General features: G+C 38.7%; 1 protein-coding gene and 1 pseudogene across 2 annotated transcripts; both read right to left on the reverse strand.

The window, feature by feature from the left end:
* Positions 1 to 3,586: 3,586 nt before the first annotated feature.
* NPM1 (nucleophosmin 1) lies at positions 3,587 to 17,570 on the reverse strand. Of its 2 annotated transcripts, none has more exons than XR_012001181.1 (11): positions 17,193 to 17,536; positions 15,098 to 15,177; positions 14,399 to 14,518; positions 13,986 to 14,079; positions 13,566 to 13,672; positions 13,391 to 13,458; positions 10,803 to 10,860; positions 10,384 to 10,467; positions 9,296 to 9,397; positions 6,132 to 7,975; positions 3,587 to 3,943 (listed from the first exon to the last, which is right to left on the reverse strand). XR_012001181.1 is itself a non-coding variant. In XM_026007212.2 (11 exons), the coding sequence occupies exons 1-11, from the start codon at positions 17,248 to 17,250 to the stop codon at positions 3,905 to 3,907; spliced, it is 885 nt and encodes a 294-aa protein (XP_025862997.1). In that variant the 5' UTR covers positions 17,251 to 17,570; the 3' UTR covers positions 3,587 to 3,904. The 2 variants fall into 2 exon arrangements, 1 of the variants encoding a protein (XP_025862997.1); XM_026007212.2 differs by having other exon boundaries at positions 6,132 to 6,206; positions 17,193 to 17,570.
* LOC112929087 (U6 spliceosomal RNA) lies at positions 10,198 to 10,294 on the reverse strand (annotated as a pseudogene).
* Positions 17,571 to 26,439: the final 8,869 nt, after the last annotated feature.

Genomic DNA, 26,439 nt, shown 5'->3' on the forward strand with positions numbered 1-26,439 from the left:
GCAGCTTTGTGACACACTATAAACCTAGTATTTGCATGGATCCATTTAGACAGCTGGATCTGCTCTCCCCCAAATGGCCTCATTAACTTGTGGTTGAAACTTAGGTAGCGCAACCTTACATGATTAAGATATCAAATGAGAGAAGCTTCCCCTAGTTACCCAACAAGTGCCATCCATCACTGCCCACCAAATGCTAACAATTCCCCTGTTGCTTTTCCAAAGGGTCTAAAAGTTAAGCTAATTGAGCACCACTTACCCAGATGGTTCTAACTGCCATTCTTTCTTATCTTAAAATATTTTGAGAAAGAGAGCAAGCATAAATGGAGAGGAGGGACAGAGGGAGAGGGAGAAGCAAGCAGACTCCCTGCTGAGCCTCACTTGGAATCTGATCCCAGGACTCCAAGACCAGGACTCACAACTCAGACACAATTAACTGAACCAGCCAGGCACCCCTGCCATTCGTTTTTTAAAAAGAAATGTATCATCCCAGGTCTGACAAAGAAAATGAAGATGAACCTGGAACATTTTCTCACACTAGAAAGCAAAAAGCTATCGTACTGGAATCTGTGGTAGCAGAAACAAGTTAAAAGGGGATTCCATCTGCCAAAAAAAAGGTAAAAGAAAAAAATACATAAAAATTTTGAATTCAGGATACTTAAAACTCACTAGTTTCAATAAGTTGCTAGAACATCAACCCAGCATTCTGAAAATTGGTAAATGAAAATATTAAAATACTTGTTTTTCAAGTCAGGTACAGAAGTAATACAAGTGGGGATTTTAAAGTAAGTGCCTGCAAAAATAGTGAATGGTATTGCCAAGAACTAAGCCATTAAACATTCATCTTCAGCAGACTGGCTTAAGGGAAATACAATTATTCCATCAAAAAGTACTCTAAAAAAGGAATTATTCTTGGTACATCTATTATAAATCCCTCAAATGAAGAATATTCTCTCACAGGTCCCTCTATCACTATGAATCCAGATTAGAAGCCACCTGCGTGGCTCAGTAAGTTAAGTGGGGCTGGCTCCTGATTTCACCTCAGGTCATGATCAAGGGTTTTGAGATCAAGTCCCTTCTCAGGTTCACTGCTCAGTGGGGAGTCTGCTTGAGATTCTTTCTCTCCCCCTGCCCCATGCTGGCTCATTCTCTAAATAAATTTTGAAAATTAGTACTAGGGACAAAGGAAAAGAATTATGTATTTCCCTTATTAGTTCTAGAAAACAAAAAATGCTTTGAACTTTTTTTAGTTATCCCTAAGTACCTTATATATATATATATATATATTTATTTTTAGCAATTAAACCAATATTGATCTAAGTATAGCCAATCTCACTTAACAGTTTACACAGCACAAAACATTTTTTAATGAGGAATTTCTAGTCACAAGACTAGGAGTTCAATTTTCAGATTACCATATTTATTAGTTGGCTGAGGTCTAGTTACAAGACTACTAGTGACTGGAGGCACAAGAAAGCATGCCCTATCACCTGTAAACTTTTTCAAAGATGGATCTGATTAGCTTTATTTAACATGCAAGAACAAGACCACCAGTAAGGCCAACTGGCTTTCTCTTAGAATGAAGAATAGTCCTAGTCCCTTTGGTTTTCCTGTTACTTAATTACCCATCAGCTAAAGTCAAAGGTTAAAATTCTACAGAAAGTGACTCCAATTATAAATGTATCAGACCTATATTTTAAGACATTATAATCCAAGTATACTTCTACTTCTGAACATTTTAAGTAACTAATTTCCTAATATACTCCTATATCATCACATACTGTGATATGAAACAGTTTATCTAGGAAAGGAATGATTCAACTTTAATATATTTACTTCTTGATAGCACTCTGTGGCACTATTTAACACAAGTAACTTTTTCAAATTTGTGCGCAGGTTAAGCGTTTTGGAATTCTATAATTTTTTTTTAAAACATTAAGCATAAAAACGTCCTTTAAAATAGTACTTTCCAAAAAAAATAAAAATAAAATAGTACTTTCCAGTGAAATTAAGAACAATGAACATTTGCCATTTTCAACTGAATCTCCATTAAAGATATAATAAAGAGAAGCTATAAGGACACTCTGGAGAGGAAACTGAATAATCAATGAAGAAAATCAAAACCTAAAGTAAATGACTAGAAAGGACACCTGAAGCCTGGCAAGTAGCATTAGAAAGAGCGTATTACTATCAACCCTTCCCACCCTCCAAAAAGGTTACTCTCCGGGCATCTGGCTGGCTCAGTCTGTAGAGCATCTGACTCTCAATCTCAAGGTCATGAGTTCAAGCCCCACACTGGACGTGGAGCCTACTTCATGAGTTCAAGCCCCACACTGGACGTGGAGCCTACTTCAAAGAATAAAATAAAAAATGTTACTCTAACAAAACCACTTTAAAGATTAAAAGGCAGATAGGTATCTGCTCATTCCCATCAATGTATCTGGAACTACAGCCTAATCAACAAGAGCAATCCTCTTCATCTATATAAAAGATAAAGAGACTGAGAGGGTAAAAAAAGAAAAGAAAGCATAAACAATGCACAGGGTGAAAAGAGATTAAATACGTCCCCAAACACCCAAGGAAGAGTATTTGAAGTCAATAAAAATAAAACCAACACAAATTTGAAGATATTAAAGTCTTTTCTCTTAGAAGTTTAAACAAAAAAGGAATGGTAAGGAACATCCAAGAGAATGAAACCAAAGGCCCAAGAACAGATAGAAGTTAAGCAGGAGATAATGGCCCCAAACAGGAAGAGTCTGGAGAACAGACCCAATCTACTACCCAGGGCCTAGAACAAGACACATTATAGAATTTCAGAAGACCAGCAATAGGCCAATCTTAATCAGTTCTCAGGAAAACTGGTCCTATACAAAAGAACACCTGAAAATGGCAAGAGACTAAGCCAAGAGGTACAATTAAAATCCTGAGAAAAAGATTCAGCAGAATTAACTCTGATGTCAAAAACTGACTTTTCAGACTGAAAGTACTCAGAAAAATATTTCCTCCATGTATTGGTAAACTACTGGAGACACCACGGTAAAACAAAAGGAGCAATAGAATCTAACTACAAACGTCATGTAATTAGCATGTGGTAAAATTGATAAAAAGATACCAAAGATTAGCCCCTGAATGTCCTCATGTAACCACCGCTTGCAATAAATTAATCTTTCCCCTGTGGATCTAAAAATGTATAAATTATGTGCTATTTTGGGCAAATTGAGAAAACAGTCAACAGAATTCATTTTTCTGTTCTGGTTCAGATGAAGAGCCCATGTTGAGAAAAGCAGCTGCAAGGTATTCAACATGCCAGATTTTACCAGTAAAAACTGGGTTTAAGTGGATAGGTGGTCTGACTAAACATTTGAAAACACACTTGCATGGTCATAATTATCACTGTTATCAAGAGGTAGGAAACTTTAAGCATTAAATGAAAAATAGAGAAGCACAACTGAGAAGCACAACTATTTGGAGGGGGAGGGCAGGGACTGTTTCTCGGGATTTCAGGATATTAATTTGATACTTTTAACTAAGTACATTTATTTCTTCGACAAAGTATAAGAAGAGTAAATAATAGAAAGAGAAACAGTGCTACTTTATTAAAATACTGAGTTTATTTCACATGTATATTTTTGTCTCCCCACCATTTCCATTTGTCTGACCACCACTACTACTATGTCCTATCATAACATTCCATACATACTTAAAACCAAGCAAAGGGTGGAGTTCCATCTTTAAAAACTAAACAGGCATTTTGGACAACACATTCTTGGCAATGGAACCTGGACAACATTTATCAGACACGGTAGGGAAAGTTCTCACTCTGCATTATAAAAAGGACAGCCAGATATCAACTGTTACAGAAATGAAAGAAGACGGAAAATTTTAACAAACTGTTTAAACTATTTTCTTAAAGAGACTTCCTCCACTGCCAGAGATCTTGAATAGCCTGGAAAAAAAAAAAAAATGTGGTTAAAGAACCACAACACTTCATAGACACCAATAAATTAAACCACAGCTCTTTGTACAGTTCAATGTATCTATCTTTCATCCTACCACCAAAAAGGTTAACTCCAGATAATTAAGAACTAATTTCAAGGAAATGTATACTCAGAATTTAATTTCAATAACCTCAAATCAAGCATAACATGTCAATCTTTGTAGGCAGAGGTATTAGTATGTATTTAACAGCTTAGATAAACAAAATGGAAGAGGTGAGGCCAGTTTGGCCAAATGTTGCCTCAATGTCCTATACTTTAGAGCTGCCAGATTTAGTACATAAAAATATAGAACAGTTAAATACATTTATCTAAGATTATGGAACACATACTAAAAACTACTTAAAACAGATTAACTACTCAGATTTGCTCTTATCTGATTTGTTAAAGCGCTTAACACCCATCTTTCAAGACATAATCTGCTCATTCTTAAAATCTAAGGATTCAGGGAACCCTGGGTGGCACCCTGGTTTAGCGCCTGCTTTTGGCCCAGGACGCGATCCTCGAGACCCGGGATCAAGTCCCATGTCGGGCTCCCGGTGCAGGGAGGCTGCTTCTCCCTCTGCCTATGTCTCTCTGCCTCTCTGTGTGACTATCCTAAATTTAAAAAAAAAAAAAAAAAAAAAAATTAAAATCTAAGGATTCAAAATGTCAACTGACAAAAAGAACATCCTTGTTCTGTCCTTTAACACATGAAATCTGTAACTTGTTCTCATGCTAGTATTAACATCCATGTAAGAATCATTCTTCAAATGACAGTCTCAATTTATTTTATTAACCACTTTAAATTGGTTTTTACTAGCCAAATCCCCATAAGCAGTTTTCACAAGAAAAACTGCATAAGCAATGAAAAATTTTATACATTGTGACCTGTTATCTGTAGGTATGTCAAAAAAACATGAGGCATTTACAGTTTGAGTATCTGTAATAGTAAACTGAACTATTCCTTAGTATTTCATCCTTGCACTTGAAAATAGGCTTTCAGTTTTAGACTCAGAAAATACTTCTGATAGCAGTGAGTTCAGTCATTTCAGCTGCAAGACTAATACTGTGTGGAAGGCCTTCACAACTTTGATTATCTTTCCCTAAATTCTTAACCACAAATCTTATTTTACCATGGTCTTTGACACTAACTGGGAGAAATCATTTGTCTTATACTTCCTTGTTAAGTATATGCAGATTCACATCTTACTTTCCACTATTTGCAATACAGAACAATTGCAACAATTGCATACTCTGGTTTCACAAGGATTTTTAACAAATGTCTACTGTTCAGAAACTTCACAGAATTCACACTTGCATTTTGGGGTTTAATACACACAGTACAGAACAGTCTCTTATAGAAGAGTGTTAAGTTGAATTTCATCTCACAGCCATATCAATAAAGACTGAACTCACCAATAATAGTAAGCAGTGCTGAAACACTTCAAACTGGACCAAAGTAGTGCTGCCATTTAAGTCATGTAAGTACTAGGTAACTGGCAGAAAAGTAGCTCATACTGAATAAAGTTGAGGTATAGGGATTCTTGACAAAAAAACATTTAACACAGAATGTTCTACATATACAAAGGTGCCTTTGCAACCTTACCTTTTTTACATTTTCCTTTACAATCTGAGTCAGCAACCATAAATACAACCATTAAAGTAAATCATGAATTTTCTATTGAGAAAATAGCATTTAAGAAATACAAAATTCAACAGCTGACTCAAGCTAATATTTGAATATTTACTACAATTTGGCTTCTTGCTTCCAGATTTTATACCTCAGGTTGTTTTCAGCAAAATGTGCTTCCTATAAGATCTACAGAGAAAATGGTCTTCTCTGCCAACTCAAAAGAAAGCGGAAGTCCAGACTACAAGTACTCAAATGGAGCAGCAAGGAAATCAGATGATTTCCTTAGCCAACAGAGTACCAAAAGTAAAGTGAATTCAGTAACCAAGAGATAATTTTATAGAAAAACCGGAGAAAAATGTACTAGAGTTATCTTCTCAAATTCTTACAAGTTTCCAGGTATTTAATCTGAAGTATTGTTTGTGGTTAGGAACCTTTTAAAAGAAGCCAACACTTAAACTAAAAATCATAAATAAGTCACAAAAAATTAGGATTTAGTCACATCTCCTAAAAATTCAGTCAGTTACCTCTTGGTCAGTCATCCGGAAGCAATTCTTCACATAATTGATGAACTTGGCTTCCACTTTGGGAAGAGAACCACCCTAGGAAACAAAAGCATTAATAATGTTAAGTACAGAAATACTGTTTTTGAGATACTATGAAACTCCTCACAGATTCTCATGCTATTATGTGGATCATCGGTTCACTCTTTGTCCCTTCAACTCTTCATTGTAATACTTTGGTTTTAGGCCCAGAAACACCTACTGGTAACAATATTTAAAACCTAGGTCTTGGGCAGCCTGGGTGGCGCAGCAATTTAGCGCTGCCTTCAGCTCAGGTCATAATCCTGGAGTCCCAGGATTGAGTCCCATGTGGGGCTCCCTGCATGGAGCCTGCTTCTCCCTCTGCCTGTGTCTCTGCCTCTCTCGCTCTCTCATGAATAAATGAATAAAATAAAATCTTTAAATAAATAAGTAAACAAGAATAAAAAAATAAAACCTAGGTCTTTCATTAAGGAAGGCACGTGAGGGCAGCCCCAGTGGCGCAGCAGTTTGGTGTCGCCTGCAGCCTGGCGTGTGATCCTGGAGACTTGGGATCGAGTCCCACATCGGGCTCCCTGCATGGAGCCTGCTTCTCCCTCTGCCTGTGTCTCAGAATAAATAAAATCTTAAAAAAAAAAAGGAGGGCACGTGATATAATGAGCACTAGGTATTATCTAAGACTAATCACTGAGCTCTACCTCTGAAACTAATAAACCATATATAAACTGGATTTAAATAAAAAAGAGGGGGGGGAACCTAGGTCTTTCATAGTACTCCTATAAATCTATAAATAAGTTCATGAGTTTTAAATTCTCTCAAACCACTCTAAAAACACAGAACATAAGCTACAGTTGATACTCTTCAGGAACTCAAATATGCCAATTTGACTGCTTGCTCTACTATATAGTACCCAGAACCAAATGCAAATTTATACCCCTTTTTGAGTACCATATACAAAGAATCAAAATTGCTTAATCACTTAATACTTAAGAACCTAGATCCAGCACAACCGTAACCTGGGAGTCAGTCAGTTCAGGGCATATATGAAGTCGAATGGGGGGGAAAAAATTAGTCCCACATTTCACTAACCAAAACTTGGCACCTCCTTCAATTATGGACACAGGGAAGAAATCACAACATTATTAATACAACTCATTTTCAAAATAGTTCATCGCCAAACACTTTCAAACGCTGCAATTACTGCAAATATCTTGCAAATATCTTGATGTGTTCATATTCATCACTACTTTTGAATTATCTTAATACTAAATATAAACCTTTTGTTTCCTCTTTTTGTAACTAAATTTTAATTTTCCTTTTAACCTAAATCTTCTATGCATTTTAACAAGATCAAGGTTTCAGAATGCCAAAGGAATCAAGGCACAAAATAGGTTAAGATCAGAAGGATGGTTAAGATCCTTAAATTGCCTCTGTAACCTAGAAAATAAACCTCACTGTAAATTCCATTTTTAAATTATCGTCACATACATTCTTATTTGATTCATTCAAATATTTATTGAGCAGCTAGGGAGACACAAAGGCGATTAAAACATGGCCAAAGAGGTAAAGCAAATGCGCAAATCATAGAAAGCAAAGTGTAAAGGGTCACTGAATCACAGCAGTCAAAAGAAAAGTGCTTTAGGAGATCAAGAATGAGATTGCTTCCAGCCTGGAAGGGGGTGTGGGTGGGTGGCAAAACAGGAAAGGGATTTGAGACTTCAGCCTGGATTGTTGATGACAGTCAGTATGGACTATATTTGTCTCTCCTTTTCCTCTCTCCCCAGCTTTGGGTTTATTTTACCAGTAGTGCCCAGGACTGTTCAATTCGCCTGTAATTAAACCAAGGAGATAGGACCATATTAAAATGGGGGGGGGGGGGGGGGGGGAATCTAAAAAATGTCATTTTAGCACTGTATGCAAGGGATAAAAATAAAACAGTGATACCAGAAGCTAGAAAGGTATACAGTAGTACTAAAGCAAAAACCAACAAACACATTGTGGTTCTAAAGGTTTCCCAACTGACTCATCACTGCACAAAAAAATTGACTGAAACCAGGTAAACTTACAAAGCAAAGGAAAAACATGGGGAAACAAAGAGTCAGCAACTTTTCCTCACCATCCCATCTTTACTCTGAAGTCCAAGTTTACTAGGTTTAGTAAGCTTAGTTTCTCAATCAAGTAAGTAGCAGGAAGAGAGCTAATTTCTTCTCACATTTCCATTATTTAAGACAAAATGGCAACTAAATATAAGCGTTCAGAGATTCAAGATATTACTATAACTGGTAATATCTTGGAATAAAGAGCAAATAAAGGGATCCCTGCGTGGCTCAGCGGTTTAGCGCCTGCCTTTGGCCCAGGGTGCGATCCTGGAGTCCCAGGATCGAGTCCCACATCAGGCTCCTGGCATGGAGCCTGCTTCTCCCTCCTCCTGTGTCTCTGCCTCTCTGCCTATCATAAATAAATAAATCTTTAAAAAAAAGAAAAAAGAGCAAATAAAGATTCAAATTTGTTGGAAAATGTTTGACTAAAATCAGTCATGCATAATCATTGTAACTAACCCATCAGCAACCAAGCAATTTCCACTTTTCCCACAGCCTGTAAATTTATAGAAGACTCAAACGCCCTCTGCTGGTTCTATAGCATCTTACAACTAAAAAAAGAAAAACTACTCTCACTGAACTCCTTTTAACATCTAAGGTCAGAATGAATCTTAAAACCAACTTACTGGTCTTTCTTTTATATATATAAAAAAAGTAAATATATATGTAACTTCAAGTACACACACACACACACAAAAATGTCAAGGTGAGAAATGAATGCAAAAAACAATGTTTCTGAAAAAAGAAAAAGCATAGCACAAAAGGGGCAGGTATATCAAGATTAAAAAAGTAAGGAACAATCTAGTTCCAAAGCCATCACAATGGTATTACTCTAAAAGAGGGACAGGACGCCTGGGTGGCTCAGTGGTTGAGTGTTTGCTTCGGCTCAGGGTGTGATCCTAGGGTCCCAGGATACAGTCCCACATCGGGCTGGCTCCCTGCATGGAGCCTGTTCTTCCTTCTGCCTGTGACTGCCTGTGTCTCTCAAGAATAAATAAAATCTTAAAAAAAAAAAAAACCATCTAGGTTTTAAGATCCTTTTATACTCACTTTTTCTATACTTGCTTGCATTTTTGCTTTAATGTCTTCTACAGAACTAGGTCCTTTCGGTGTTTTGGGAGTCTTTTCCTGTTTTTTGAAAGATTCTTGACCCTGAAAAAAAAAGATTAAGTTTCAAAAGGACATAAAGGGGTGTCTCTTACGACCCATCCTACCTAACTGGATTTTCTCAAGAAAATCATTCTTATTTACAATCCTTCCTTATAAAAAATAGAGTTGTTTTAAATAAACATCTCAACAATTGTTTCTTATTCTTAATATGTCATTCCTGAATAAAAACAAGAATAGTTTGAGCTTTTTATATTCAACATCAGATCAGATCAGTTCTACACTTGTACACCATCAAAATTGAAACCAGAAGGCCCCAAGAATGAAGCAAGTAAATGTACCTTGATATGCCTTAAGCCCATCCCATAGCTTCTAATAATCTCCAAGCTGGGGTACTGTGGCTCTTTTAAGTTGCTAGTACACAGCCAGAGTTGAGAAAACTCTATGCCATAAAATACTTTAAAGAACACCTTACAGGACACAACTGTCTATAGTGCAATAAAAAAATTTTTGTTGGCATCCTCCACTAGAGGATGGATCCTCCACCAACAAACACAATGTTTTATATATGTATTTTTTATTGGAGTTTGATTTACCAACATATAGTATAATAATACCCAGTGCATATCCCCTCAAGTGCCCCCCCCTCAGTGCCTGTCACTCAGTCACCCCATCCCACCACCCACTTCCTCTTCCACTACCCCTTGGTAGTTCCCCAAAGTTAGGAGTTTCATGTTTTGTCACCGTGATATTTCCCACTTACTTTCTCTCCTTTCCCCTATAATCCCTTTCATTATTTTTTATATTCCTCACATGAGCGAAACTGTATATAATGATTGTCCTTCAAAAATATGGAATGCTTCATGAATTTGCATATCTTCCAGGCACCATGCTATTTTTCTCTGCATTGTTCCAATTTTAGTATATATGCAAAGCGAGCACACCAACAAGCACACTTTAGCACTTTAAGATATCAATTAAAACTTCTAACTACTTCAGTAAAGGTTGTGGTTTATGTGTATGCCACTTACTTTTGTTCTTGGTGTTGACGGTTTTGAGTCTTTTCCATTCTGGTTTGATTTTTGTGCATTTTTGGCTGGAGTATCTCGTATAGACTGCAATTAGAAATTAATCTTAATCAATGCTCTCCTACACATAACAGACATATGAGTCCAAGTAAAACAGCCCCAAACCACTTAAACAAAAGCAGTCAGGGTAAGACAAAACAATCACTCTGACAAAAGGTATTAAGGGCTATGAAAGTGGGAGAAGACCACAAGGATAAAGAAAATAGATCACTATTAGGAAAGTTTTTAAGATGAAAATCCTATTCAGGACTAATTTAAGTACAAGATCAACAACTCCTCCCAAATGAGCTTTCATTAACTATAAAACAAAGCACTAAAAAATTTCCATTTCTGTCAGCCTTGTACCATTGTGTTGTACTTACTTTCTTTACTGGAGCCTTTTCTTCAGCTTCCTCATCATCAAAATCATCATCATCATCACTACAAATGAAATGAGTCATTATTTTTTAAAATTTTTTAATTTAAATTCGATTTGCCAACATAGAACACTCAGTGCTCATCCCATCAAGTGCCCATCACCCAATTACCCTATCCCCCCCCACCCGTCTTCTCTTCTACAAACCCTGTTTCCCAGAGTTAGAAATCTCATGATTTGTGTCCCTAATTTTTCCTCACAAGGAGTCACTACTACTGATCCAATGCACTCATAAGCCTGTGTAAAAATTGGATGAAACTCCAAGTTTAGTCAATCAAGATGTTAAGAATTTCAAACTTTTGAGGATTGACAAAAAGAATTGGAAGCAAGGGTCTCAAAGAGCTATTTGCATGTTCATCTTCACAACACTATTCACAATTTCCAAGAGGTGGAAGCAACCTAAATATCTACTAACAAATGCTAAGAAAATTATCATTTATATATTTAAGGAAATATTCAGGATTTTTGGATAGTTATTAGAATATTGCGATTTTTAAAAAAGACTTTAGAATGAGAGACTCCCAAGGAGATTTCCTCTGCTGAGCAAGGACCCTGATGCAGGGCTCTACCTCAGGACTCTGAGGATCATAACCTAAGGTGAAATCAAGAGTCAGACACAATAGACTGAGCCACTTGGGTGCCCCTAGAATATTCAGTTTTAAAGGAAATCCTGTCACATGGATGAACCTTGAGAACATACTAACAAACATGACAGTCATGGAAAAGACATAGTGTATGATCCTACTTAATGAGGCATCCAAAGTAATCTTTTACTCTATAGAACCCAAAAGGAGATTGGTGGTAGCCAAGGGTTGGAGAATGGTGGAAAGGAGTTTTCATTAAGTAAATTTTCAGTATTAATAGATGAAAAGACTTTAGGATCTATTAAACAACAATATAATTAACACTCCTCAACTGTACACTTCAAAAATGGTTAAGATAATATTGTATTTTCTTACAACTAAAGTGGATAAAAAACTTAAAAATGGAAGTTGTAGTTTAAAGAAATTAAATAGAAACACATGTTCACAGATCAGGAGAAATATTCTAAGGTGGCAACTCTCCAAATTAATCTACGATTCATCACACCCCTAACAGTCCCAGGTTCTCTGTAGACATTGATCCTACAATTTGTATTAAAATTCAAAGAACCCAAAAGCAGCCAAAAATCTTGAAAAAGTAACAAAATTGGAGGATGCACTTAGTGTTTTCAAAAGAAACCCACAAAAATTACAAAGCAACAGAAATCAAGACTGTTTTACCAGCACCTAAGGATACTTATCAATAAAACCAAAGAGTCCAGAAACAAACCCATAATTCATCGTAATGATTCTCAACAACACAGTACTGTCATCCAATGGTGAAAGACGTCTAATAAACAGTGCTGGGACAACTAGAAATCCACACACAGAATTTAGGTTTGTCCCCAACTTCATACCATATACAAAAATGGATTCAAGATGGATCGAAGATTTAAATATAAGACATATAATAAAGGTTTCAGAAGATTTGGCAATGGCTTATTTTAACACCAAAAGCACACAAGCATCAAAATAAACTGGACTCCATAAATCATTAAAAACATAAAAAAATTAAGCTAATATGACACTGGATGATTAAAAACTTTGGTGCAAAGGATTACACACTCAAGTGAAAACACAACCCACAGAACGGGAGAAAGTACTTGTGAATTCTTTCTGAAAAGGAACTTGTAAGAGCTTTTTTGTTTTCTGACAACTCAGTATATCAAGACAAGTAAAGGGGTAGTTGGGTGCCTCAGTTAAGCATCTGCTTTCTGCTCAGGTCAAGATCCCAGGACACTGGGATCAGGCCTCCAGTCAGGCTTTCTACTCAGCGGGGAACCTGCTTCTCCCCCCCTCTGCCTCTCTCTCATGAATAAATATTAAATTTACCTTAGCCTGATCAAGTTTAATAAACCTATCATCAAATCGTTTCCCAAAAAATCTTAAATCCTTCATGAAAATCTTCTATCTATCTTTCAGAATCTCATTTTATCAGTAAGAACCAATGAACTATTAGCCAAAATCCTTTGTGGGATAAAAAAATCATTAAGTGACAACTTACAAAATGAAATGTCGCTGGAGCCATTCGGATTCTTTCTACCCAGATCACTTATACACTGTTTAGTAAAAAATCTTACCAGCAGACTTGTCATCACGTGTTTATTAAATCTTCCTCAGGAAAAAAAAGTAATCTAGTCAAATACATTTGGGAAACACCGCATATTCTTTTGAAAATTTGCAACACACCGCATTTTAAAACTTTTTTTAAAAACATTTTATGGAAAAAAAAAATAAAATAAATAAATAAATAAAAACATTTTATGAGCTACACAGCTGTCCCACACTGCAGCATTTTAAAGGCTCTTAAATGCCAGCATTTTTTAATTCAGCTAATTTAATTCAAAGCAACAGCCAATGACCATTTACCCTTTTTAAGTATTGCTTAATTTCAAAGATTGTAATTTTCATAAACTACTCTCCATACAACTGTCAAGCTTCTAAGATCACTTACTCTTCATCATCGTCGTCATCATCGTCGTCGTCATCATCGTCTTCATCAGCAGCAAGTTTTACTTTTTTCTTAAAAAAAAAAAAAAGTTCATATAAAAATACGTACATATATGTACCCATGAGCAAGTGCTGATCTTAATCACCAAAACTAAAGGCCAGGATAAGATAACCTATACCTGTGGAACCTTGCTACCACTTCCAGGGGCAGAACGCTTTCCAGATATACTAAGAAGTTTCACATCCTCCTCTTCTTCATCTTCTGACTCTGCATCTTCCTCTACAGCTAGAACAAGTTTATTTATTAGCCACTACTAGAATTCAACCAATAAGCAAGAACTCAGGGAAAAAAGGGCATAGCATACAGTAATGAGCATTTAAAAATGAAGATTCTACTAGAAAAATAGCAAATAGGGAACAGAAATTTTTTAAAAAGTAATTTTCAGGACTCCTACTCGGTTTTCAAAAAAACAAAACAAAACCTTTTCTAGTGATAATCTCCATTTAAACAATTATAAAGACAGTAGATCTAGCACACATTACAAAGTTCAAATTGGAAACAAAGAAGAGAATAAATAGCATAATACCTAATAACATACCTACTAAGTGCTGTCCACTAATATGCACAGGACCGGAACCACACTTCAACCGTAAGACCACAGGTGGTGTTATTTCAAAGCCCCCAAGGGACACCTAAAAATGATAAACTTTTAAGGTTAAATGTTTGGTATAAAAACCTGTTTCATAAGAGACCTAGAAATATGTTTGTTAGACAGGCATTACAGGCAAATTCATAAACCAAATGAACCAACCAGCAAACCTCTTTTATCACCTCTGACAAATAGCAAACCAATGTTCAAGAGTTGATCATTCAACCCCACAGTGATGCAGCTGCTACTAAAAAAAAAAACAAAGGAAATTCCCCCTTTTAAGTCCTTGGTGTAACCTAAACAACACCTACCTTAATACAATTAGACCTTGACATAAAATCCAAAAGTCTCAGTGCCCTTACCGTTGGCTGTACAGACATTTTCAAAGTTGCCAGAGTGACTTTAATTGGACTGCCTTCATAATTCATTGCCTCTGCTTCAACAATGTGCAATTCATCCTTTGCACCAGCTCCCAAACTGACCTGTGAACAAAAATACTTTAAATTAAGTTCCTATTTTACAATCCCCCCAAAATTTGCCTTCTAAGAAAAAACTAAGCAATTATAAACCTATTATTACCACGAACAGAAAACTTATCTGTGTACAATGTCGTCTTCAAGTTTTAGGTTGCCTTGCCCATCAATTTTTCATTTGAACAAACGCAGCAAATATATTTAATGGCATAGTTTTATCTGCTACCCACAGAATGGACCACCTAACATCTACTGTCCACCTATTCTAAGTTAGGCAGTAAGGCTGCAGGCCCCACTATGGAGAACAAAAAAAAAAAAAAAAAAAGATTTATCACTGCCCTAAAGGGCTTTTTCTAATGCAGCCAGAGAGGCAAAGTACACAAATATGGAAAGTTGAACAGTAGTGTGACTCAACTTCACATTACCAAATGAAAAGTAAAGATGCCAAGTTTTATAGTACAGGTACATGATCACGTATTTATAACACTCAGTTATAAACAATACTACTATGAAAATGATAAGTCACACAAATAGGAATAGGCTGGAATCAAGAAAGGTCAAGTAGTTTATTTTGGAAAGTTTCAGTACCGTTCTTAAAGATAACTGGTGCTCATTTTCATCATTATCCACCTTAAAGTGGTAATCTTTGTCAGCCTTTAGTTCACAACCTGTAAATCAAGGGAAAAAAGCAACAGAGAAAAATGACACTGAAACTTAAGTGAGGATAACCGAAAGGTAACAGTTAATTTGTGACCAAGTTTCCCACTATTCTAGCTATCAGTAGGCAATGCAGAGGTAGCTCTTCCTGGATTTCTTGAACAGCAATGTCTAGAAACATCACATAACATTTATACAGGGCTTTATAAATTCCACTTTCCAACTATACTATTTCATTTTCAACTACACTCTAGTTGTTTCTAGATAGAAACAAGCTCAAAGATCTAGTAAATCTGGATCTGGCAGTATCTGAAACTAAGTCTAATGTACAATATTGATAAACTTTAAAAAGGACTAATTACCTGCCTAAGAAAGAGAAGTGACCAATTTAGAAATGAGAATGGTTACACAAACTACAAGAACAGCCTGTATTCACAGGACATAAACTACAGATGTAAAAGACCCAAAACTTGCTAGGGGGGTCAATATTCCATCTTTGAAGTTAACAGAAATGATGTACTTTATGCTTAGAAATTATGTTTAAGAATAGATATATCCTAGGGATATTTCCCATAGAAAAGATTAACACAAAAATACAGTATAAATTGACCAGAAATCCTAGCAATTCAAAAGGACTAGGAATAAAAGCCGTAACATATGGTGTAAGTTACCCGCTCCCATCCCATCAATAGGCAAGTTGTTTCAAGTACCATCAGAATAACCTTTTAATTAAAGGACTCCATTTAATTGCCCTCTAACAGTTACTGGTACTTAATGCCTAAATGTTACCTCAATTAACAAATCTCAGCATGGTATATAAAGAAACGTGGGGGCAGGATTTGCACTTACTTCAAAGTCTGACAAAGATAGGGCTTCTGACAATTTCACTAAGATTGAAAACCAAAGCTGGCCTCTCTACTATGTATGTAACTGCTTTCTGGAGAGGGGAGGGGAAGATTCCAAAAACAGTACCAGCTCTTACTGAACCCCACACAAATTTCTCATCTTTTCAAAAAAGCTGTTTGCTCAACGCCACAAGGCTGTTTCCCCCAGCCTCCCTCCAAAAATCAACGCACCAGTTCTAGAAGCAAAGGTCTTGGTTTAGATCTACCCACTATTTACCTACAAGTACAAGCCCTCGTTAAGCCTCAAGCCTTCAGTTCTGAGCATCAGTCATGTGCAAATTGGGCTGGTTCAATCTACCAATCAATGTGAGATTTTTTTAACAAGTGCTCTATAAATGAGAACTGCCATCACAGATGTTAAGGACTGAACAAAGACTTCCAGAATCTTGGCTCTACCAGCCTCTTCACGTAAGATTTCCTGCCCAACAGCTTCAATTAAGCCCCAGGATGCCACGCTCCGTGGTGACAAGCCACCAGGGAGACCCGGATGTAGTGCCCACACCCCCTCCTTCCCCCAACCACGTGGCAACCACGTGCTCCCAGCGGTTGCGGCCTCCTCACGCCCGGCCGCGCCTCCCCTCCCCCCGCAACGGGCCGAGGCACCGGGGCTGAAACTCGGCCCTGAAGCTCCGCACTCTTGAGGCCTAAGGACAACGCCAGGCTCTAAATACCCTTTCCCCCAGAAAGGAAGCCCACGCCCCACACCGCGGACTCCCTCAACCTCCAGGACCAAGCCGGGGCCCTGCATCAAAGACGCCGGCCAAGAATCCCAAGCCTATACGAAACCACACAGCTCAAGAGAAAATCAAGCCCGTGGCTCTACCGCGTGCCCCCAAGCAAAGCCGAACCCTCAGCCGGTCGGTTCGACGTTACCTCAGGCCCTGGGCCTGGGATCGTTCCTGCCCAAGGCTTCAGGCCGCCCCTCCTTTCACCGCTTCGTGCTCCTCTCTGGACCTCCCATCTCTTACGGGGCAGGGCCTCGGCGGCTCTCTTCCCTCCCTCAGGCCTCCAGCTTGCCTGGCTTACCCTCCCAGCCCAGGCCTCAGTGGGATTCCCGCCCCCCCCCCCACCTCAAAGCCACCAGGCCCTGCCCGGCCTCACCCCAACCCCCCTGCACTTACCAAAAAGATAGTTCTGGGGCCGCAGGGGGCTCATGTCCATGTCCATCGAATCTTCCATGGGGCGGTGGCACGCACTTAGGTGGGAGAGAAGGCGGACGGAGACACACGACTACTGTTCCTCAGAACAGCCGCGCAGGACGGAATCACAGCAGGGAAAGGACGCGGGCTCCCTGCGCACATATATAGCACCGCGAAGATCTCGCGAGAGCTTTCCAAGTCCCGTCTCCGCGCGCGTGCTCGGGAGCCCCCCTCCCCTGACGGTCGCCCTCCCGCGCAAGCGCTCTTCAACTCCACTCCTTTCTACCTCGCCCCCCACCTCCTCCAGGTACTTCGCGGGCTCCCACGGAGCACGCGCACTCGTACCCCGGCCCCACCCCTCCGCCGCCGCCGCCGCCGCTGTGCGCACGCGCGCTCTCCCCTGGTGGCGCGCGCTGCCCCCCTCCCACCCTTCCACGTCCTCTCCGGCTCCGACCCGCCAGCCCAGCGCCGGGAGCCTGCGCTGCCCACCCTGCAAAATGGCGGCGGCAGCCCTTGGCTGTGCTAGGTATGGAGGGCGAGCCGGTTGTAAGAGAGCCAGAGAGCCGCTCGGTTCACCTTTCCCCATCACTTCGTGCCTCTCAGGCCTCCAGGCAGGCAGAACCACCTCGGGATTTTGACTCACCTGAAGGCTTGGGTTCAGAGTTCATTGTTTCCTCAAAGTTAAAGCTTCAGGGGCCAGAGACCATGGATAACTGGGTATGCCTTGTTGGGGAGAAAAGATGTAGCTGCTGTCCCGACGTATTCAGCTGCTTTTATAGCTCTTTCCTTGCTGAGTAAACATCTCTGAAGTTGAAATCCCTCATCTTTATGTCATCTGGGGGCCTAAGGGGGACTGAGTGAGCCTCTTCCAAATGAGCAGGGCGGGAACCAAGCCTGGTTGATCTCTCCAGACACAAGATTTTAAAAAGGGCCACGTACCCACAATACTTCCCCGTGTAAGATCCCGTGAGGCAGATGTGAGTATCCCTTGTTTGGAGACGAGGAAACGGGCCAAGTGTCCAAATGAATGAAGCTATAGGACAGGATGCTCTAGCTCAAAGTCCAATGCTAACATCCCTCTAAGAGTTTGGAGGGATATGCCTGGGTCCGGTTTCAGAGGCAATGCAGTTTTGTGGAGATAGATATATATATATAATTTGTGTGTGTGTGTGTTAATTCATGAGAGATACAAAGAGAGGCAGAGACAGGCAGAGGGAGAAGCAGGCTCCCTGTGGGGAGCCTGATGCAGGACTCCATCCCAGGAGTCAATGCAGAGCTCAACCACTAAGCCACCCAGGTGCCCCCAGGCAGTGCAGTTCCTAATTTTAACGTTGCTAAGACTGTTCTGGCCTGTGAAGAAAACAAATGATTTACAAGAAATGCATTGACCTCGATTAGACTGGAAGTGAGCCTGGAAATTAGTTATAAACAAGCTACATCTTGACTGAGGATGCCCCTGCCCTGGAGCCCCTGGGCACTGGAGGATTTTTAAGGATTCCCCTAATTATCTTGGAGAAATCAGTGAAACTAATATGTGAATGGGAACTAATTGTTCCCCACCCCCAACTGGAGAAGCATCTTCACCAGTCCAGTTCTTGGATCTTTTGAGATGCAGAGTATGGCCAATTGCTAGAGAAAATCCTAAGACTTAAAAGGATATATAAGTAAAGAGCTGAGAAAGGCAGAGAAAAGGGAGAAAGGACTACAGCAGAGGATTTGAGATTACTTAAAAATAAAATCTTAAAAAAAACAAAACATGAGAAACTCTTAGGAGGAGATACAGGAGAGTGGAGGATGAGAGAGGTTAGTATTCTTTGAGCCGATGGAAGTATGAGTTGGAACTACTTTGTACTCCTTTCTGGATTCTGGACCATGATTCAGATGCAGCTCTGCACAGAGCCTGAGCCATATAGGAACCATATCTCATGTTATATAAACAAATACATTTGTTTTCTAAATATCTTAAGCACCTAGTCTACATATTATCTCATGGGATCAAGCAGTTTTAAAAAATCGCATTTTTTTTTTCATATTTACAATGTAACGAATGCTCACTTTTTAAAATAAAATTATTTAGGCCTATACAAAGCGGAAAAGCAAAAGTGCCCCTCTTTCCATATTCCTATTCCTATACCCAAAATTTAGTCACCATTAATAGTTGTGTGTGAAAAAAAAAAAAAAAAAAAAAATAGTTGTGTGTGAAAAAAAAAAAAGTTGTGTGTGATTTTTTTCCTTCCAGACTGTCTACCTACCTATCCATCTATATGGAGAGAGGAGGGTCTATTGTATCTTTTTTAATGTGGGTGATTCATATATTGTTCAAGTTATTTTTTTCAATTTGCTTGCTTTATTCAAGAATATATTTTGGAGGGGTGCCAGAGTGGCTTAGTCAGTTAAGCATCTGACTCTTGATCTCTTCTCAGGGTTGTAAGTTCAAGCCCCATGTTGGAAACTACTTAAAAACATATTTTCCCCCCTACATTAGTACATAATATGAACATGTTATAATTTACCTGTCCATTTCTCCATTGATGGACACTAAAATTATCTCCATAATTTTGCTGTAAGAAATAATGTTTTAGGGGAGCCCAGGTGGCTCAGCGGTTTGGTGCCGCCTTTGGTCCAGGGCGTGATCCTGGAGACCCGGGATCGAGTCCCACGTCAGGCTCCCTGCATGGAGCCTGCTTCTCCCTCTGCCTGTGTCTCTGCCTCTCTCTCTCTCTCTCTCTCTCTCTCTGTCTCTCATTAATAAATAAATAAAATCTTAAAAAAATGTTTTAGTAAATATTATGGACTGAATGTCTATGTCCCCCCCAAATTCACGTTGAAGCCCTAACCCTCAATGTGATTGTATTTGGAGACAGAGCCTATGAGGAAGTGATAAAGGTTAAATGAGGTCATAAATATAAACCCTAATTTTATAGGGCTGGTGCCCTTAAAGAAGAGGAAGAGACATCAGGGTTTGTTGTCTCTCTCAGCTGTGTGAGTAGTAGGAGAAGGCAACCATCTGCAAGCCAGAAGAGCACTCTTTCCAGGAACTGAATCAGCAGGCACCCTAACCCAGCCTTAAAAACTAAGAAATAAATTTCTGTTATTTAAGCCACCCAATGTGTGGTGTTTTGTTATGGCAGCTGGATCAGAGTGATACAGTAAGAATACTTGTACATATATCCTTATGGATGTCCAAAAGTACTTTCACAAATATATTCTAAGAAATGGACTTGCACAGTAAAAGGGCAGCTATTTGCTTACAAACATATACACATAACTGCATCTTTTTTATTGTTTACATAAATAGAGTCACACTTTATATATTATTGTCTTAGCCTGTTTGGGCTGTTGTAACAAAATACAGTACAGACTATGTAGCTTATAAACAACAGAAGTTTATTTCTCACTTTCCGGGGCCAGATTTTCAAGATCAGGGTGTCAGTGTGATCCGGTGAAGTTCTCCAAATCACAGACTTCTTGTCGTCTCCTCATGGTAGAAGAGGCAGGAAAGCTCTGTGGGATCCCTTTAATAAGCAAACTAATTCCATTCATGAGGGCTCCATTTTTCTGACCTAATCACCTCCCAAAGGCCCCACCTTATTAATACCATCACCAATGGGGATTAAGATTTCAACAGGAATTTTGTGGGGACATAAGCATTCAAAGTATAGAAATTATTCCTCGACTTCCCTTCTTGATTTAATGTATCTTACCTATCTTTCCATTATATAATATTTGAAGCCCACTGCTTTCTTTCTCAGGGTTACTTAATAGTCCATAGGACATACATATTTGCAGTTGTTTTAATTCCAGATTTTATTTATTTCTTCATTTGTTAACACATTTTGTGATGGAAATTTTCAAACATCACAAAAATAGAATATTATGATGAATACCCATATACCTATCACTCAGCTTCAACAGTTATCAACATATAACTAAACTTGTTTCATATATACCCTCCCACTACTCATCTCCCCTCTACTGGATTGGGTTTTTTTGTTTTTGTTGTTGTTGTTGTTTTTAAAGATTTAAAAGATTTATTTATTTATCCATGAGAGACACACAGAGAGAGACAGGCAGAGACACAGGCAGAGGGAGAAGCAGGCTCCATGCAGGGAGCCCAATGTGGGACTCAATCCCCAATCTCCAGGATCAGGCCCTGGGCTGAAGGTGCTAAACCGCTGAGCCACCTGGGCTGCCCAATAATCACTAAAATGAATTATCCAGTTCACATTTCCCTGATTGTTTCATGGTTTGTTTGTTTGAACAAGGATGCAAACAAGGTCTACACATTATGCAGTGAAACATGTTGTCACTTAACATATGCCTTTATCCCCTATATTTTTTATAAGTTAGTAGTCAAATCTATAGCTGCTATGTCAAATGGTTAGTTGTTGCCACTAACTACATGTGGCTACCTGAATTTAAATGAGTTAAAATTAACTAAAATCTAAAAGTCAGCTTGTCAGTCTCACTGGCCAAGTGCTCAATACCCATGTATTGGATAGCACATAAAAACATTTACATCACTGCAGAAAGTTCTGTTAGACAGCTCTGTTGTAGAGGCTTTACCAGATTCATGTGCACCTTGACAAGAACACTTCATAGGTGGTAAGAATACTTCCTGTTGTTACAGGAGGCAAATAAAGTCTGGTTGTCTCTCTTTTAATGGTGTTATGTTCAGCTATTGTCAGCCTCATTCTTTCTTTAAGGGGTTCTCCATTCACCTAAGTTTTGTCTGATCCCTGTCTCTGTTCATTATTTTCTAATTTTGTCACCCCCTCTGCATTTATTAACTAGAATTTTCTCTAAAGGAGAATTTTCCCTTATCAACTATTTGGTTACCTGAAAAATAGTCCATAAATGATTGTATCTTTCCTTTCATTTACTTCCTTTCAGAATAATAGGCAGAACCGTACCTGCCTACAAAGATGACTAAGTTTTTTTATTATTATTATCTTCATGTACGCATGATTTTTAGCATAGTTAGTATTTCAGTTTTTTTCAATAATCTTTTTGGTGCTCAAAAATTTTGGCAGTGAGATCCCCTTCAAGTTGGCTTTGATATCTTTCTGAAATGACATTACTTTCTAGTATGATAGAATATTCTAGGCTTACCTTATACATTTCCTGTCCCTGAACTGAATTCAGTCATTTAAGGATCCTCCATTTCTTTAAGGATCCTGATCCCTTTAATGGGAATGGTATTAGAGATCATATTCTAGTGAAAGGTGCTTGCTGCTACTGAATTAGTTGCTTTTCTAGGACTTTCCAATGGACAGAGCTAGGCAATATTTTCTTAGGTAAAAAGCAATATAGTATTCTCATTGTTTTGCTTGTCCTGTTTTCTTTTTTCCTCAGAGGTATATCTTGGATATCACTCCGTGGCACAGAATGTAAAGATTTTTCTTTCCACATCCCATTTTATAGCCACATAGTGTGGATATACTCTAGTTTATATAACCAGTTCCCTATTAATGGACGTTTACGTTGTTTCCTGTTGTGTGCTATTGCAGTTGGTTCATCAGTGAAGAGCCTTGTACATGCATCAGCTTGTTTTTCTCAGGTTTTGGTGGGATTATAAAGGGTCAGCTTGACTAGGCTGAACATCCCTCTATGTGGATAGTTAGGGTGGTTGACAAGAGATATTTTCACTTGAAATTTGATGGGCAGAGGAAAAACAGCAGCCATTTTGGTTTTCACACCCAGAAGGTTGAGGCAGGTACTTTTGTGACTAACACACATGGTGGCTTACTTAGTGGCTCACTGGTTTGGCACGGGACAAAATCCATACCTATAGCTGCTCACCTCTCCTTGCATCATCGTTCAAATTCTACAGCTCCTAGGCCTTGTGGGTGTCTAGCTCAGTGACAAGGACACCACCTTCTGTGAGACACCCAATTCCTCAAGGTTGGAAGCAGTGAGAACTGGCATCAGTTTTGGTGTGTCCTCATGGATTTCAGCTCATATTCATGGATGACTTGTACTTGTGCTCTCTCACTTTACATCCCTCTATGCTTCTGACTGCCTGCCCTGCAAACTTTGAGTTGCAGTATTAGACATGAAGACTTACAGCTCCCGCAACGCATATGATTTTTGCTAGATGTTGCTCATTCCCCTTTGTATGAGATGTAGAATTTTGTATTCCCACCAGCCTGTTTCCTCACAGTATCATCTATAGAATATGTTGCAGGACTTTGGGATTCTTGCCAATCTTATAGATAAGTAACATTGTTGTAGACTTAATTTGCACTTGTCTTGCACCCTATTTATTTAACTACTTCTCCATTATTGGACATTTGGGTTATTTTTAGACTGCTGTAGACTATAAAATGATAAACATGCTTTGTTTTCAAGATTTTATTTTTTTGAGAGAGAGTATACACGTGAGCAGGGGGAGGGGCAGAGAGAGGGAAAGAGAGGATCTCAAGCAGACTCCCTTCTGAGTGCATGCAGAGCCCGATGCATGGCTCTGTCCCAAGACACTGAGATCATGACCTGAGCTGAAATTAAGAGTCAGACACTTGACCAACTAGGCCATCCAGGCACCCCAGATGATAAATATCCTTAAACATACATCTTGAAAATTAAAGCTCCAGGTCAATACCATAGCATTATTTTATTGCTTTGTTTTTTTAAGAGATAAATGATACACAGTAAAATTCACCTTTTCTAGTGTACAGTTCTACAAGTTTTGACAAATATATATACAACTACTACTACAACCAATATAGAGAAACAGTCTCATCACCTCAAAATCCCCCTTTTTGTAGTCAACCTCACTTCATCACCTCTAGCTCCTGGCAATCACTAAACTGTGTTTTCTCTCTATAGTTTTGCCTTTTCTAAATTGTCATATAAATGGAATCATACAATACATGGGTTTTTGAGTTTGATTTCTTTCACTTAGCATAATAAATTTGGAGTTCATTCATGTATCAGTTTATTATGTTACTGCTAAGCAATATTCCATACTATATATACTGCAGTTTATCTGTTTATCTGTTTATCAGATGAAGGATTTATGAGGATTTATTTTTTATAAGGTTAAACATACTATTACAGGGCAGAAATAGTGGAAGCTACATAGTTGATGGTGGTTATGTATTCATTTGGCCCTGATCTAGCCTGATCTAGCCAGGGCCAAATGAATACATAGCCACCATCAGGTATGTAGCTTCCACTATTTCTGCCCTGTAATATATGTTTAACCTTATAAGAAAAGGCAGAAGTGCCTTTCTAAGTATTTGTAGCAAGTTATATTTCAACAATCACTGTTTGAGAGTACCAATGGCTCCTACTCCATGTCAGCAGTTGCCACTGTCAGTTCTTTTTTAACTGTAGCTTTACTGAGGTATAGTTGATATCAATAAACTTATATGTTTCAAGAGTATACAAACTAGATGGCATACCTTGGAATTCAGAAACAGCTCATGTCCAACCGAGGGGAACTAAGTCCTTTCAGAGGAGGTGGCATTTGACCTGACTCCTGAAGCGTCAATAGAGGGAAACCATGTTCTGGCAAGGAAAAGAAAATGAGCAAATAAATGAAGGGAGCACAGGGCTTGTAGGGGATCAGCAAGTTCTTCTTTTGCCCAAGGTTACAGTACACAAAATGATCCTTTCATTGGATAATGGCATTTAGAAATCAAGAGATACATGCTAGATGTATTTATTGGTAGTAGAAAATCATCTGTAAGTGTGTGTGTATATGTATGTGCATGTATTGTGTATATGTACACACACACACACACACACACCATTAGCTCATATCTCTATTTCTAAACCTACACCATAGGTTTCATTCAGCCTTACCCTTTATTTATTTTAACTGCTTTCTATGACAGTGAGAAACCTGGCTCTCACTATCCACAGTAACACTGTCCTTCAGGTGGCTGAGGGAGTTTCATGTTTTCTTTAGACATCATTGAGCACCAAAGCTCTTGTAGGACAACTTTGATGATTTACGAATTGAGCCATTTTGCCAGCACTGATATGGCTCTTGCGTCCACTCTATTCACATTCATTTTTGTTACAAATATTCCAAGGTGGGGGGTTCTTCTGAGTATTTAAGGTATTTAAGGCTGTATATTCAGTTTCATAATCATAAATTGTCCCAGCCCATGGTGGCTTCCATCTTGCATCACTACTGCTCTTCACAACATTCTTTTTAATTTAAATATTTTATGTGGGATCCCTGGGTGGCGCAGAGGTTTGGCGCCTGCCTTTGGCCCAGGGCGCGATCCTGGAGACCCGGGATCGAATCCCACGTCGGGCTCCCGGTGCATGGAGCCTGCTTCTCCCTCTGCCTGTGTCTCTGCCTCTCTCTCTCTCTCTCTGTGACTATCATAAATAAATAAATAAATTTAAAAAATAAATAAATAAATAAATAAATATTTTATGTATATCAAAACAGACTTTAGTATAATTATACTTCAGCTTAAGTTAATTAAAAATTATTTAAGATTGCCTCTTGGTCAAAAGAAATGATCAAGGAGTGCCTGGCTGGTTCAGTCTAGAGCATGCGCCTCTTGATCTTGGGTTTGTGAATTTGAGCCCCACATTAGGTATGGAGCCTACTTAAAAATAATAATAATAATAAAATAAATGATTAAACGTGGCAATTCTTTCAACTGAAACAATATAAACAAAGAAGTAGATTTTGAAAATATTTATGAGTTTGCTTCCATTAGAGCCAAGGGTATATATTTTCCTTTTGCCTAAGCTCCACATGGCTCACAGGGCATTGTTGAACAGATATATGCATAGTTTCTTATTTTCCCCTTCTTCATTACACTAAAGGTAGCGTACTATTGGTAGCGTACTACTTACACTTTGCTTTTTTCCATCCTAGAAATCGTCCCATGTCAGTTCATAGAAAGATGAAGAAATGCTGAGAGGAGTGACCTCTGAAAGGTCAACCAGAGGGTACAATGCTCAACCTAGGCATTGTGCCATATCAGGGGCTATTTGTGAAGAAGTCATGAAAATATCCCATGAGACCCCAGGTCAGCATTTGGGCATCTGCTACAGGAGGACCGTGATGCTAGATTAAACCACCACTATCAAGTTAGACCCTGCTTTTCTTCCTCCTGTCCCCCCTTTCCATCCTGACTCTGAGGTACCCAGAAGCAGCAGGAAGCGTAGAGAAGTAATAGTGAACATAGTGAAAAATAGAAAAAAAAGACCACAGTTTCCTTCACTCCCACAGGTTTCAAGCCTATATGGGCCTCAG

This window comes from Vulpes vulpes, chromosome 4 (assembly GCF_048418805.1).
Source record: "Vulpes vulpes isolate BD-2025 chromosome 4, VulVul3, whole genome shotgun sequence".
Taxonomy (NCBI): Eukaryota; Metazoa; Chordata; class Mammalia; order Carnivora; family Canidae; genus Vulpes; species Vulpes vulpes.

Bases quoted from the DNA above. Each gene is read 5' to 3' on its own strand.
- NPM1 (XM_026007212.2), bottom strand. From the start codon at position 17,250: ATGGAAGATTCGATGGACATGGACATGAGCCCCCTGCGGCCCCAGAAC. The intron at 10,468-10,802 runs GTAAGTACAACA...TTCTAATTGCAG, and splicing joins AAAAGGCTCCAGTAAAGAAA to TCTATACGAGATACTCCAGC. The intron at 3,944-6,131 runs GTAACTGACTGA...TTTTTTTTCCAG, and splicing joins TCCGGATGACTGACCAAGAG to GCTATTCAAGATCTCTGGCA.